A 16,623-nucleotide genomic window follows, 5' to 3' on the forward strand; every position below is an offset into this window, starting at 1 on the left:
TTGTATTATTATTATTCAGCATTCTACTTCTTTTTACATTTACATTTGTGTTTTTTCCCACTTTTGACTATCACCAATAATGCTATGATGAGCATTTATATACAAACATAAGTTTTCAATTCTCTTGGGTAGATATCCAGCTGTGGATCAGAATAATAATTCTATTTTTTAACATTTTTAGAAACTGATAAACTATTTCCCAAAGCTTCTGGAACATTTTATATTTCAAGCAATAACATGTTGGTTGAGATTTCTTTATAAACTCACCAACACTTGTTATTCTCTCTATTTTGATTCTGGTGGGTATGAATCTTGATACAGGGCTTAATGAACAAAAATGTCAGTTCTCAAGCCTTTTCCAGCTTCTAGAGGCTATCTACATTCCTTTGGATATAACCCTTATTTGATCTTAAAGGTCCTGCAGGACATTGAACAAATGCAAAATCACAGTTTATCAAGTGATATTCTCAAAAAATGGTAACCGTGAGATCATAGAGGATTGAACCACTCATGTTAGCAATTAAGTACTATATGCCATAGACTTTTCATAGATGGTACATAATTTCTTACAAGTTTAAATAACATTGTTTCTATAGGTGGAAAAAATAGTGCCACAAATTTTAGTGCATTTAGCCACAGTCACATAATTTGACAAGAAAAAAAATCACAATTCTCATCATGGCACCATGTGTTTTAAGAAATACAATAGTTGTTTTTCATGGAGAAATTCTAGCTTTAGAGTTCTGTCCCTGCATTTATTATTTTATGCTAAGGTTGCTCTTCTTTTCCAACTTCCATTGTCTCACTCTCCACAATTCATACGTATTCTCAGTTTACACCAGTAACTATGGAAACTGGGAAAAAGAAATAACCAAGGTATGAATAATGTGCAGGAATTAAAAGCAATCTAGAATATTCCCTTCAGCCACTCCTTCCTTCAATAGTGAAGTCGAAGACCCCTCTCTGAAGACTTTGATCACATTTCCTCTTTGAGACACCATTATTCAGATTCTCTGTATATGAAGCCTCCCTGGAAAGATCACAGAAACCTGTAGAAAGTTATAGCAGGTAACAGTTTCAAAATCAAGAAGTCATGTGTTATCACTTTATATATAAATAAAATGAGACCCAAAGATAAGATTTTACTAGAATTACCGCAGAATATACAGAATAGATAAGTACTCTTGGACAATCAGGAAGCCTAAAATATAAGCACATTTTACCTATCGGTTAATCACAACTGTCTATAAAAAAGGATCATGATGGTTGCAGAGTTCCCTCATTCAAGGTTGATTTTTAATTAGTGATGAAAACAATACCTTTATGGGGAAATTTTCCTATTTTAGAAACTAGGAATGACTCTCTAGATCGACCACTGTTTTCCTATGCAAACAAGCAAAAGCTATATTAACCATTCATGCTTCAGAATATTATAGCTAAAAGAGTTTATGATATTCACATTGGTTAAAGTCAGAGATTATAAGTCTTGGTAACTCCATTTTGTGTAAAATAGCACTTCTCTAGTATAATCACATTAAACAGTGCTTCACTGAACCAGCTTACATGGACGATAAGATGGTTGATTCTGGATATTGGGAGTTGTCTAGCAGGTGTTGGTGAAAATTGAGACACAGCAGAGATGGTTTCCAAAAGTGGGGACAATGGTTTTATGTAAATATCTCAGTGGTGTTCATAAAAGCTATTTTTGATATGGATAATATCACTTTCAATTTTTTGAAGGTAATTTATGAGTCCCTTGAGTATACTGAAACTGGTGTCTTAGAATTGGTTCTGACATCTTCCCAGCTTCAATGCATTCTATTTCAGAAATCATTCAAAGCCAGAATAAGCAATTTATGGTTTTGATGACACTTCTTTATCTTTCTTTTATCAACTCAGGTGTTAGGAGCTGCCCAAAACTGAGACTTTTTAAAATTTTATTTGTTCTTTTCAGTTGTACATGACTGCAACATGTATTTTGACATATTTATACAAACATGGAATATATCTTATTCTAGTTAGGATCCTAATCTTGTGGATATATACAATATTGAGACTATTTGTGGTGTATTCACATATGAACACAGGAAAGTTATGTTACATTGCACAGTCTTTCCTATTCCTATGCCCCCTCCCTTCCCTTCACCCTCATTTGTCTAATCCACTGAACTTCTATTATTCCCCTCCCCCCACTTTTCATTAGTTAACATCTGTGTATCAGAGAGAATATTCAACCTTTATTTTGGGGGATTGGCTTATTTTACATCACAATAGTCTCCAAATCTATTCATTTATCAGTGAATGTCATACAGTCATTCATTATGATTCATAGTCATTCATTATGATTCATTCTTTATGATTCATTAATATTTCATTGTGTATATAAACCACATTTCTATACCCATTTATCTGTTGATGGGCGTCTAAGTTGATTCCATAATTTAGCTATCCTGAATGGTGCTGCTACAAATATTGATATGGCTGCTCTTTGGAAGAATTCCCAACTCCTGGTCACCATCAAAGCCAAGTGCAAATTGCATGAGCCCAGTGTACCTCCTTTCTGGGAATGCTAGGAGCCACTGCTTTCACTACTTGTATTCTGCCCAAGATGTTAGAAAATTCTGGATTTCATCTATAGAAACTGTACTTTGATAGCTGTGTCTTACAGATGTGGTTCACCAATACATTCCAGTGTATTGAGTCTGGTGTTTGGCTGTCTATGTCATTGGACCACTATGTGGCAATGTGTGATCCTGAAACATGCAAACACTTTTACTCACCAATTTCTCACTCAGATTAGGTTTGAGGTGGCACTCTGACTCACCTTTTTATCTGCATGTCTCATTCTCACAAATGCTGTTTCAGGTTCAGCTGGAGCACTGTGGTCTCCCATTTATACTGGGAACATGTGTCCATACTGAAGGTGGCATCAGAAGACATTTGAATCAACAAGATATATATGTAATGCTGGTGTGACTTCAATATACTGAAATGTGACATAACTTTCACCACACTCTCCTACTTTCAAATATTCATAATTGTCTTCAAGCTGCTCAAAAGGAAACTAGACTATGCCACCTATGTTTATATCTTCTCTGAGTTTCATCTCCTGGCTTTCACCTTCTTTACCCACAGGTTGGCTTTGCATTCCATTCTAATTCATACTCTGATGTTTTACTTTTGACCTATTTGTCCCATCTTTGCTCAGTACTGACACTTATGGGTAGATTCCCAACTTATTATAGAAAATGTGTCAAAGATTTTCTGTTGGAATAACTTTTGGTTTACAGCTAGCAGCTACGATCAGCTCAAAGTGCTAGTAAAAGTCTGACAGGAACACCTGCAGGACAGGGCACTCTGCTTTAGCGAGCCCTCAGTGAAACCACATTCTCAGTGCTTGAGGTCAGCGTTGCCAAGCTACAAGACCAGGAATCTGAGAGTTAGGTGCTTCAGGGCATGAAATCCCTGACTCATAAGGCCCCCTCCCCTAGGGACAATGATCCTTCCAGTCTGCCTTCCACCGTACCAATATTTAGAGCTTCCTCATAGTGCGGCTACATTAATCATAAGATGATTGGTTTCTAGATGTTGTATAACCTGCTTGCTTATGTATGATTGGAAGATGCGTTCTATATCAATTGTAATCACTTCTGCATTAAAAGAGCTTTCCTGGAGGTCGACTGCGATTGTCACCTGCCAGCTTTCACCAGCTCCTGGTGTCTGTGTGTTGACTCTGTGTCTCTAACCCTGCGACTGAGGTAGCCGAGTGACCAATTGACCACACCAGTAACCAGAACGTATACTATTTTCCACTTTGATGATCCTCTTGTTTTCTCATTGATCTTATTTGAAATAATGGAAGGTCACTCTGAAAAGGCCTTTTTTTGGTGAGAATCAGTGTTTTTTTAAGTTAATGGTGTATTGAAATAAGAAGTTCTAGTTCTTCACTTAAGATAATAATACTTTGACTCATAATTTATTTTTTTGAGTTACACACTCTAGGCAAACTAAGCCCATCTAGTTCATCTTTATATCTCTAAAGCTGGTGTGTAATGAATATTATTTTGTTGACTAAATGAAATAGTAAAATTACATTCATTATTTAATTTCATCCTTTTATGAACATGCTAACCCTGTAAAGCATTTAAGGAATGGCAGAGATGATGAAACTTTGAGCTGAGATGAATGGAAAGCCTATTCCTCATCCGGGAACAGAAATTACAAATATCAAAAAGCAAAATAAAACCTGCAGTTCATAATTTGAATTGAAATTATTAGTATATTCAAGGTTTTCAAAATGTATGAATATCTACAAAAACAAACACAGATGTAATGTGTATCCTAGGGTGTGCTATGTGTGTTTATGTGAGTGTGCCATGTGTGGCTGTACTTCTAGCCCCTTGTCCTCTGGCCTTTGAGCAGTGATCCCTCAATAACAGCACAACTGAAATATGCTTCACCATCCTTTGCCAAGCAAATATTAAGCATCATCACCAGGTGGAAAACTCAATTCTGTGAATTTGCAAGTCTATCAAATTCCATTTGTTATCTTGAGGTCATCATATGAGATACTTAAGATTTAATACTTAATATCATCAACTTCCTTTGTTTCCAAAATATGCATTGCTAACTAGATGGACACTGCTTTAAGGTAGGGGAAAGATGAGATTCACCTGTATGTTTCTAATGCTGCAGAACTCTATGACAAAAGGCTCATCAAAGCCCTGGCTGACCCACTGCCCTGACTGTAAGCCTTTTGATGTCTCACACTTTAAGAATTTGCAGCAAGGTCTTAATTCTAATACCTGGAATTCCACCGTGTTGTCAAGCTCCATCATAAATCTTAAGAACGCCTCTTGTGAGCCTGAGGATTTTAAGATAGGACTACTTTATCAACTGAAGTATGGAGTTTATGGACACTTCCTTCCCTTTATTTTCATATTCCACTCTTTTTACTTAGTTTAAAACATGGGTTTTATAATTGTCAAGAGCTTTGTAATGTTTTGAACAACCAATAAAAATAAAATAAAATAAAATAAAATTTCCTCTTGAGACTTTTCTCTAATTTACATGTTGTTTAGAAAAGTGTGGTTTAATCTCCCAGTGTTTGGGGATTTCTATCCATGTTCTGTTAATAATTTGTTATTTAATTCTATTGTGGTATGAAAACATACTTTGTATAATTTCCATTTCTCTATATCTCTATTCATTGGATATAATTTCCATTTCTCTATATCTCTACTCATGGTCTATAATGTGAATGCTCTTTGTGATTACTGCATGTGAGCTTGAGGAGAATGTTTATTTACATGTTGCTAGATGAAGTTTTCTATAAATGTCATTCAAATCAGGTGGCTTAGTGGTGCTCTTTGGATCACCTCCATCTTTACGAATATATTGTCTTCTTAATTACTGAAAATTAAGAAGTCAAGTTTGATTATAATAGTAGATTTGTATTATTTTCATACAAATAATAACAAAGTTCTATCAATTTTATTCAACTATTTTGTTGCTGTGCTATTATCTTTTTCTGTCATTTCTGAAGTTCATTGAGTATATTAGAGATTTCAGGGTTAGAATAACAGTTACACAATCCTGACACACTTAGTGGTTTCCCTTGAGGTTTAAATGTTTATTTACAATTAATCAAAAACCCCCCTTTCCAAGAATATAATTCTGCTTCATAGGAAGTTCAGGTTCCTTATAATGGAGTTTTCCCAGTCCCTACCTTCACCTTCATAATATTGTTCCTGTTCTCTCATGTCTGCATACATCATGGTCACTGAGATTTTTCTTGTCTCTTCTGCTCTGATCATCAAATTAGTTATTAAATCGATTATTATAAGAAATATCAAATATTTTACCTCTAGTTATGATTTTCTGAGGTTCTTTCTTTATATACATTCAAGTCTCTGGTATATGTATATTTTCTTCTCTGAGAAATTAGGTTTAACCTTCCTTTTAAAAATATCTTTTAGTTGTAGATGGACACAATACCTTTTTTTTTTTAAATTTATTTTTATGTGGTGCTGAGGATCATGCCTCACATGTATGAGGCAAGTGCTCCATCACTGAGACAAACTATAGACCCTAGGTTTAACATTCTTTTAGAGCAAAACACTCTTGTCTTCAGTACTGTCTGTTTGAGGTAAGCTCATATGAACTGATTCTCTGGGTTTACCTGACTCTCTAAATTTTGGGTTAGCAGTTTGCCATGTAACTTCATGTATCTCTGGAGAATTGGATAAACATGATTGTCATTTTTTTTAAGATCTATTTCTTGCTATAAGAATGGAAGGAATGCTTTCCAAACTTTTCATACATGGGAACAGAAACTGAAACTCCTGATTGTCTTTTACTCTGCACTTTCCTCTAATTATCTAGATAGCTTGCTGGCATATTGCTTCATCAATAGATATAGATATTGAGAGGTAGATACATGGAGAAACAAGGATACAAATATATTTAAACAACAATTGTGAAATATGGGAAGACAGAGAATGAAATGATAAATATGTTTCTCTGAGAGATTGCCATAAAAATAAAACTCAAAGATAAAGAAATAAATTATACCGCATCAAATATCCTTGTTACAAAGGTTAACTGAGAAATGACATTTTGAAGACAAGGTTGGAAATGTTGTTAATCCATCGTAACTTCATAAACCGTATTCTTCCAACAAAAGTTATAGTGAAATGTTTTAATGTTCAGAAATGTTCTTATTTGGGAAGAAGAGACCTACCACCCGGTCCCGAATCTGCTTGGTTTTGATTCCATACACCAGGGGATTGACTGTGGGAGGTACCAGAAGGTATAGACTTGCAAAGATTATATGGATGCTTGGAGGAACCTTCTTGCCTATGCGATGAGTTAAGAAGCTGAACAGTGCAGGTGTGTAGGAGACAAGGATAGTGCAAACGTGGGCGGCACAGGTGCCCAGGGCTTTGGAGCGGGCATTCTGGGAAGACAGCCTGAAGACTGCCTGGAGAATTTTGATATAGGATGTGGCTATGAGCCCCAGGTCCAATATCATCACTGAAAGGGCCACAGAAATGCCATATGCTCTGTTAATGAGGGTGTTGGCATTGGCCAACTTCACCACAGCCATGTGTTCACAGTAGGCATGATTGATGATATAGTTTGTATAGTATGGCAACCTCTTAATAAGAAGAGGACAGGGCAGAACCATGAGTATAGCTCGGCTGACACCAACTAGGCCCATTTTAATGATTTTAGATGTTGTTAGGATGGTTGTGTAATGCAATGGGATGCAAATAGCCACATAGCGATCAAAAGCCATGGCAAGTAGGAGAGCTGATTCAATAATGCAGAGTGTGTGAATAAAATACATCTGTGTTAGGCATATGTTAAAGCCAACCCTGTGTTCATTAAACCAGAAGATGCTAAGCATCTTGGGGGCTGTGGAAGAGGAAAGAGCCATGTCATTTGCTGCCAGCATGCAAAGGAAGAAATACATTGGCTGGTGGAGGCTTGGCTCTAGCTTGACAGTAGCAACGATGATGCTGTTCCCCAGCAGGGTCAGGGCAAACAGGAGGAAGACAGGGATGCCGATCCAGCAATGAAAATCTTGCAAGCCAGGAATACCAACGAGGAAGAAAGATGAAATGGGGTGATGTGTACCATTATCTTCCATGTTAACACTTGAGAGGCTGCAAGTTCAGTATCAAGTATGAAGGCGAAACCCCTGTGAGCAGGTATCATGATGACAGAACTCCTCCATGGCTCTGCAAAGGTAGATTCAATAAGCACTTGAGAATAGCCTATCTGAAGAGCTTGTTCTTTTTCAAAACTTCCATAAATCCTTAGGGAAATATCTTCTTTTGTGATCCCTAATATCTTGATTTGCAAATAAGAAAATAAAATTAAATTGTCTCTATTTTTTTTCCTTTTTAACTTTATTCTACTTTTTAAATTTTTGTTATCTAGGAAGTAAACAGATAATGATAAAATGGTTCTGTCTTTGTAAATTTTCAGGATGATGTGATACAGATTGTCTTAAGAAAAGCAAAGGCCTGCTGATTGTGTTAATCCCAATTACTAGAGTGGCCTAGGCAGGGGGAATCCCAAGTTCAAAGGCAGCCTGGGAGACTGAGGAAGACCCTGTCAAACTAGAATGTAAAAAAGTCCATTCGTTACGCGGCCCATTCATAACCACTGCGTAGCATGTGACAAATCCTGTGTTCAATAACCCATATTGCAAAAAAAAAAAAAAAAAAAAAAGAAGGAAGGGAGGGAAGGAGGGAGGGACAGGAAACAAAAAGGAAAAACATGCACAAATAACAGACAAGCAAGGCCACTGATCTCAGGGAACTTTCAATCAAGTATGCAACTACATATAGGTGTACACACATACACACAAACTGTACATACAAGGATGTGCATATTAATAATTAGCATGTTATTCTAAAGGCAGTTAGCATTTTAACAATATACTGTCTACAGATAATTTAATAAAATAATCAGTAGTGTAGAATAAAGAATCTCAGAAACTAAATATGACCAAAATTCTTTAGGACACTACAAAGAATAAACTCTTACTGTACTTTGGATCACTATATTCTTAATTAAGAAAAATTCTTGACAATAGTCCAAATATTGACAAGATATTAGAAACTTACTTTAATGTTAGGAGTATCTCCTGAAATAATAAGTAGAAAAATAAAAATTATCATTGGAATTTTAACATAGATTAGTTACATATTTTTTAGACTTTCTTTTTTTTAAATTTTTTTCACCATGATTGTATCCTATACTACTTGACTTTTCTATGCAATTAAAAACAGAATTTACAGATTTCATTTATTAATTCATTCAGTTTCACTAAGAACATAGGCCAGAAAAGAAGGATTAACTGGCTTTTCTGATCCAGCCAAGAAAAGTTAAATTTATTCACCATCATATAAAATTACCATTCGTAATTTATTTTAAAGGATTTTCATGAAAATGAATACCACATTTACATGTCATGAAATAAAATGTTGCAAATAAGTTATCTGCTTTTCCAAAGAAACTGTGAATATTTTATTTTTTATTCTTTCAGATAATTAAAATATTGCCCTAAATAAACACATTAGCAGTTAATGGGATAATGTGAGACTTTTCAATGTCCTGCCCACCCATGTGTTCTCACCCTAGGTCTGGCTTTGTTAATACTCCTACTCAGTGGTAGTAAAGACTCAAGCACCAAATCCAGTCCTGAGTCTGACCCACCATAACTATTTTCCTTTGACCTTTACTATGAGCTTGTACTTTGATTCTAGTAATTGTCCTCTAATCTTCTTTCTCAGATACAGATTCCTCCTATTATCTTAATTCTGAAATCTTAACACCTATCTTCATAATATACCTATTTTTATTTCTAGTTGTTCCTAATATCTAAATCCCATCCCTTGAATTTCAAAATGTGAATGTTCAATAAACATTAAGGGATAGGATATTCTAATTAACAGTGCTTCTTTGGATTTCCAAATATCACATGAAAAAAAACCTTTTTTGGTGATGAGATGTGCATTGTCTTATTAAACCTATGCTCTTGTGGGTCTATGTAAATGAGCATATGCGGTGTTTTCTTATAAGAAGGTAAGAATCAGAAGTTGAGTTACATTAATAGTTTAAAAGTCTTAAGAATTTAAACTTATCTAGAATACAAAAACTGAGTTATGGAGCATTGTATATTAGAGATGGGTTTTATAATTCCAGAGAGAGAAATAGAAACTTGGAGTTAGAAACTAGGAGTGTGAAATGCTTAAAGCCTGAAAGTTTTTGAGGTTCAATACAAAGAATACATTTTAAGGTTTGTCCATATTCCATGATTTTTTCCACTTTTAAGAGAAGCAAAATCTTAGGAAGTTGTTGGAAGAGACTTATATACACAAGAAGAAAAGCAAAACATCTAGAAATATAAACATAGCTCCTAGCTAAGAAAATTGCATAAGATAAAAATCAAGGTTAATTATTTACATATATTTACATATTAACAAATTATATCTTTTAGTTGTCAATTAATTGTGATAAGATAATAAAAAAATATGTTGCCACTTTGACTGGACCAGAGGACAGCTTCCCCTGAAGCTCCAGAATTTGTAAAACAGAGGGAACTGCAGAGAACAATTCCTCCAGAAACCATTTCCTATATAAAGCCCCAACCTTCTGGAAAGGTTTCTTAATTTTTCCTGGGCCTATTTTGAATGAGATCAATGAGGTCCTTCATTTTGGATTTAGTAAATTAGCAGCAAAGTGAAAAGACCAGAGAATACCCTCCTGCTCTGCCATTGTGTCTGTTTCTAAAACAGGTAAATGTCAATCTTCCTGCCACATGTTCTGTTGATAACTTACTTGCATCTGAATCTGTTTGCAGAGACCCAAATGGAATCTGCCGCTTCAGAGAGCAGAGTGCTAGTGGCACATGTGACACTTTCTAATTTTTTTGAAATAAATTATATTTGGTTTTGCATGTATGTGTGTTTATTTACTGTCTTCTCTCACTTCAAGTTTTTCTAAATATTCACTCCTTTTTTTTCAAATCTCCCCTACTCTGAATTTTATTTGTTGGCGACAGCAGTCACACAGTCATTTAGACTAGAAATCTCAGGATTATCTTTTATCCTTCTCCCTTAGTAACTTTAAGATTGCAAACAAGTCATTTTGTCTTGTTGAATTCAATTATCTCATATTCATCAAATAGTATACCTCACCTATGTCCATCTTCTTTAGTTAATTTTTTCATTAACTGACACACACTCCATGATTTGGCTTCCTAATTACTTTTCCTTGTTTCTTTTTTTTTTTTCATTGTTGTTTTGTTTCGTTTTGTTTTTAAATTCCATACAAAATCCATTTTCTCACATCATCAGAGTCATGTTTCCAACATTACATATTAGGTTACTTAAAACCTTACCATTAAGGACCCTGGGGCTGGGGCTGGGGCTGAGCAGTAGAGCACTTACCTGGCATGTTTGAGGCGCTGGGTTCCATTCTCAGCATCACATATAAATAAATAAAATAAAGATCTATCAACAACTAAAAAAATGTAAAAACAACAATAACAGCAACAAAAAAACAACCTTACCATTAAAACAATCTTATAATAGCTCTTAGATCACTTTCTATGACTTTAAATCTACTCTACACTTGGACTTAATTGCACTTTCTCTTGTCTGGTGGGTGAATTTCTACTTATCTTTTTAATGTGTGCCAAACACCAAACAACTGTAATAACTTTTCTCTTTATTTTAAAAAGTTACACAATCTTTTCTTTCCAATATTCTTTTATCTTGGAAATAGTTTAATGATTACAAATAGTAGTCTCTTGTTAACTAGTCATTTACAAACTCTACATAATGAAGAGTTTATATCTTAATGAACCTCATGTTTCTGGACTTTACATGAAATACAGAGTTTAAATCTTAATGGACTTTATATTTCTGTTGTGTCAGCTCACATCTTGGAATAACAAAATCAATTAATCAGCCTGTGATTTTGGTATTAAATGAAAAATTCTTTACATGTTGTAATATCACATTATAATAGTTTAAAGGTGCCTTTGGCTTATAAGAGCAGTTTTTCTTCTGTCTACAAATTAACTTTTCTCAAAAAACTCATTCTTGCTCACTTGGAACAATATAATCAAGTTTTTAAATTGATTATATGAACTTAATTTTGAGTAACTTGAGTTTTTAGTTTGTTTGTTTGTTTGTATTGGAATAGCAGAGGGTGAAGATATAAGGTGATTCTGATTTGCTTAATGTGGTTCATTATTAGGTACCAAGGGAATTATTTTGAAATGTTGAGAATAGTATTCCACAACAACATGTTTCATGACAGATACAAGTCAAGAACATATTTCATATTTTCTTCCATTTATACATGAATGTGCTAGCATATACACATGCACACATATACCTACCTACACACACATGCACACACACACACACACCATTCTGAATTTTATATCAATTCTTTCCAGAGGCTGTTATTTCAAATTTTGCTTTCTCCCAAGGAATAAGTCAAGTAAATTAAAATAAAAAGCACAACAAATTATATGTGCCAAATCTATTTTCAGTCTCTGAAACTGCTCTTAGGGCTTGAGCAAAAAGTTAATTATATTGTCATAAATGATTGTAGCAATTTTTCCACCAATAAAAATAATCATATCAACAATTTCAACTTCTTTGATAAAATTTGAATTTATTTCCTTATCTTAAAATTAAAGGAAGACAAAAAGAAAAACAAACAACTAATTTTCTTTAAATAGATCCTATGTCCAAATGATGTGATCAGGAGAGTGCTCATGAACCTCATTCACTGAATTGTTACTTTTCACTTTGTTACACTTGTGTACAACCTACTTAATATATTTTATATTAACTTTGATGTCTAGAAATAACTCTATCCCAGACCCACATGCATTGAAGAGTTTCCTACATGTCTTATATTTTACTGTTCCACTCTTAGATTAATAAATGACTATAAGGTATGTATGGGTGAACCTTTTCTGAACCCACTTCACTTCTCTCAATTGGTAATGCAATTTCCTTGTGAAGCAAAACAGACACATTTATCATCATCAATAACTGTACCTCCTCTGAAAACATCAGCTCCAACCAACTGTATCATGGGCAGTCTCCCAACCTCTAATTCTCCCAGCACAAGTACCTTCTCTCATATAAACATAGACCTTTTGAAATATCAATCCATATATTCATTTGTCAGTATATTCAAACATCTTATTATATTTTATTTCTTTGTTCCTTTACAACTCACCAACATTGTATCCAACTCTTTTGCTTCTGCACCTGAATTCTTGAACACTATTAGGAAAATGAAAAAAAAAATCCAAGTTAGTGCCATTTAAATCATATTTCAATTTTCCTACCTCTAAAATGTGCATAATAAAAATAAATTTTATTTTAATTGTGTTGTTGTAAGGACTATATCAACTGATAAATGTGAAAGACTTAGTCTTCCACTTGGCACATAGTAATCACCTAATAAGTGTTAGTTATTATTGTTAGAGACATTGATCAAATAACATCTCCCAGTTATGCTTGGAATTCACAACAAATTCTTTAAAATCCTGGTTATACTATTCAATAGGAGATGGATCTTTGTGAACTTCTTTACCTCTTGATACCTTGGTTTCTTAATAAGTATGATGAAGATAATAATAATTACTACATCATAAAATTGTTTCTACAAGAAAATGTTCACATAAAAAAGAACTAGAAACATAGTGAACATTCAGCAAATGCTAGCTTTAAATAGATTTAATTAACCGTTAATTTAACCTTTAATTAACTGTGTTGTCTTCATGTAAAATTAGATACCACTTCTTAGAAGGGAAAACTGTTAAGAATTATAATAATTATAATAATTATTATAATTATATCCTTATTACTCATTCCCTAAAAGAAAGAAGGCCTCCCATTCCCACACATAAGTATCCACCATACGTACCTCAGATCTAATCTATATTTAGAATTAACTGTGTCAGCAGCCTCTGTTCTATTTAATTTAAACCCTTCTTCCACCACTGTATCCTTTCTCTTAGTCAATTGCACCTTAAAACAAACCAATTCATTTTTTTCTTGTCTCCATTTATATCATCTTTTTTTAAAGGAAATTGAATATTCCCTAAATATTTTGAAAAATAATCTATTGACCCAATGGATGCAGGAAAAACTACTAAATATTTTTTGTATCTGTTTATTTTTTTTATTTATATCCTTCATGAGACTCTGGGGGTCATGAAAAGGAAAGTACTGAAATACAAAACATTTTCAATGAATTTCTGAGGAAAATTCATGTTTTTGTATATCCTCTACAGCCAAAGTATTTCATAGATTTTTATCCTTTTACTGAAGCTTTTGACTGCCCTACTCTAAATGGTATTTCTGTAATAATTCTGTAGCCTATGTCTTCCTCAACTTTTCTTTAAACATAGTCTTTCCATTTTATGACTAACATGAGTTCCAAAATCAGAAACCATAGAAACTTCATAGGTTTTTGCATAAAAATCCCAAAACAAAACAACACCAACAAAAACAGAAAAGATACTAAACTAATACTTTTTTATTATTGGGGAACATTTTATTTCTATTCTCTAGTTCTAAATCACATTACTCAAACCATATATATGTCTGTTATAAACATGTGTCTGGATTTTTCTACCTGCATATCATCTTTTCCTCCTTGACTGCAAAATACTTTATCTCAAATAATGCATCACAAAATAAATAACATGTACTGCTGCTCCCTGAAAATTCTCAAATGATCCTTTTTCATTGCAGTGCTCAAACAAAGAAACTTACCTGGTTAAAATACACAATGGCAGTGGCTTTTGGGCATTGAGTCCTCTGTGGAAAACTTGGTAATTTTGGTTGTCCTATAACAGGAGATTATGAAGGTCACTTGTCTCATCAGGCTTTGGAAGGCCCAAAGGTCCACTGATTATACACAGAAGAGATATACACATGGAGGGGAGACAGCACTACAACTATGCACAGACATTTGTACATGAAAGCTATAACACTATAAACATCACAGCACTGGTATAGGCATAGAGGGATTCTATTACTATTTTAGAAAATATAGTCTCTAGTGACAGGGTCATGGTGCTTGGCTTGACTGGAGTACAAAATAAATATTTACTCAATTGAGAATGCTTAAGAAGATCAAGATTTCCCAGAGTCTAGTACTTATATACAGACGCATATTAAGACAAGGACATTGCAAACCTGTCCTGGATTGGCACCATTTGATTTCAATGTAGATCCCAGCTAAGAATAATGACACCAAGAACTTAAAATTCGGGATATTTCAAGATTTATTTTGAATGCATACCATCTTATTGGAACACAATTTCTACATGTCCAGTCTCTTCAAGATTCTCCTTCCTATATCCAGTGTTCTTCTGTGCACTGAAAAAGCCTGCAGTGCAGCTGCAGTTTCTTCAGTTAGTGAGGAATTAGATGCTCTCTTCAACAGCCTTGCTCATCTATGGCGTCAGTAGATCAAATTTCCTGCCCCTCTGGATTTTTATCTTCTGATACTTTCTGGTCTACTACAGTAGTCAAATGATAATTTAGTTACTCATATACTTCAGGTATTACTTTCTTCCTGTTACTAGGAAAGAAAACACTTTCGCATGCTGGAGAGTCCTTTGTGATTTTCACTCATGGAAAGGAGTAGATTTAAATAATTATTTCTTATGATTGTTGATCCTCAGTTTTTCTCATGGATTTATAGCTACTTCCTTTATAAATAGCACATTTTATAACAAAATTATAAATTTTGTTAGTTGTAAATACTGCAAGTAATTCTCCCAATTGAGTCATCTGTTAAGTTTTTCTATGATTTCTTTAATTGAAAAAGAAAATAAAAGCCCTTCATTTTATGTAAAGTCATCCCAAATGTGCCTATTATTTATTCTTGGGATTTCCTTTGTATTATTTTTAGATTTTTTTCATACTATATCACAAAGATATATTAATGCATTCCTTTCTGACTTCATATGTTTTGTAATGTCTTTCTTGTCTTCGAAGAAGAGAACTGTTCAATCCTAAAATTCATTTGGAAGAATAAAAGAGCCAGAATAACCAAAGCAGTTCTAAGCCAAAAAAGCAATGCTAGAGGTATCACAATCTCTGACTTCAAATTGTACTGCAGAGTTAAGTAACAAAAACTGAACAGTACTGGAATAAAAATAGACACACAGAACAATGGTACAGAAAAGAAGACACAAATAGAGACAAACCCACACACTTGTAGTCATCTGATGCTTGACAAAAGTGCCAAAAACACATTGTAGGAATGATAGCCTTTTTTACACATGTTTCTGGAAAAACTTGTTATCCATCTGTAGAAGAAGGAAGCTAGACTCTGAACTCTCACTCTGCACAAAAGTCAACTCAAAATGGATCATAAACCTGGGAATTAGACCCAAAACTGTGAACTTGTTGATGAAGGTTAATGGTTGTATGTTTTCTGACATATACAGAAACTAGAGAGAATGATGGTAAAGAAAGGTGGGAGTGGATCTCATGAACATCAAAGGGAGACCAGTAAAAGAAAGGAACCAAGGGATGGGAGGTAGAGATGGAGTGGGGCAATGCTGGAGAGTGATATTGACCAAATTATATTGTTGCATTGTGTACATGTACAAATTTTTAACAACAAACCCCAATCAGAATGTACAACTAAGGCAAAAATTAAAAATTGTGTGGAGAAAAAAAGGACAGATGCTCATGCTGGACATAGTTGCATATGCCCGTAAACACAGCAACTCAGGAGACTGAGGCAGGAGGATTACAAGTTTCAGGCCAGCTTGTGAAACTTACACCCAGTCTCAAAAACAAACACACACTGAGACCCAGTTTCAAAAACAACAATGCCAACAACACACACACAAACAAACAAACAGGCTGTGGATGTAGCTCAGTGGTGGAGTGCCCCTGTGTGTTCAATCTCCAGTACCCAACTCCCAAAACATCCAAACAAAAACAAACAAACAAACAAACAAAAAAGAGCACTGGGGAATTTTTCTTTTACATTCAGTGTAGCAATCTACAGTGGTCCTCCCTTATGCCCAGTTTTCTTTCAACA

The 16,623-nt window shown here is 34.2% G+C and overlaps 1 protein-coding gene across 1 annotated transcript; it reads right to left on the minus strand.

Annotated features, from left to right (window-relative positions):
- Positions 1-6,700: 6,700 nt before the first annotated feature.
- Positions 6,701-7,654, minus strand: LOC143391376 (olfactory receptor 52P1-like). Its single transcript, XM_076844077.1, has one exon. The coding sequence runs from the start codon at positions 7,652-7,654 to the stop codon at positions 6,701-6,703; it is 954 nt and encodes a 317-aa protein (XP_076700192.1).
- Positions 7,655-16,623: the final 8,969 nt, after the last annotated feature.

This window comes from Callospermophilus lateralis, chromosome 2, assembly GCF_048772815.1.
Source record: "Callospermophilus lateralis isolate mCalLat2 chromosome 2, mCalLat2.hap1, whole genome shotgun sequence".
Classification (NCBI taxonomy): Eukaryota; Metazoa; Chordata; class Mammalia; order Rodentia; family Sciuridae; genus Callospermophilus; species Callospermophilus lateralis.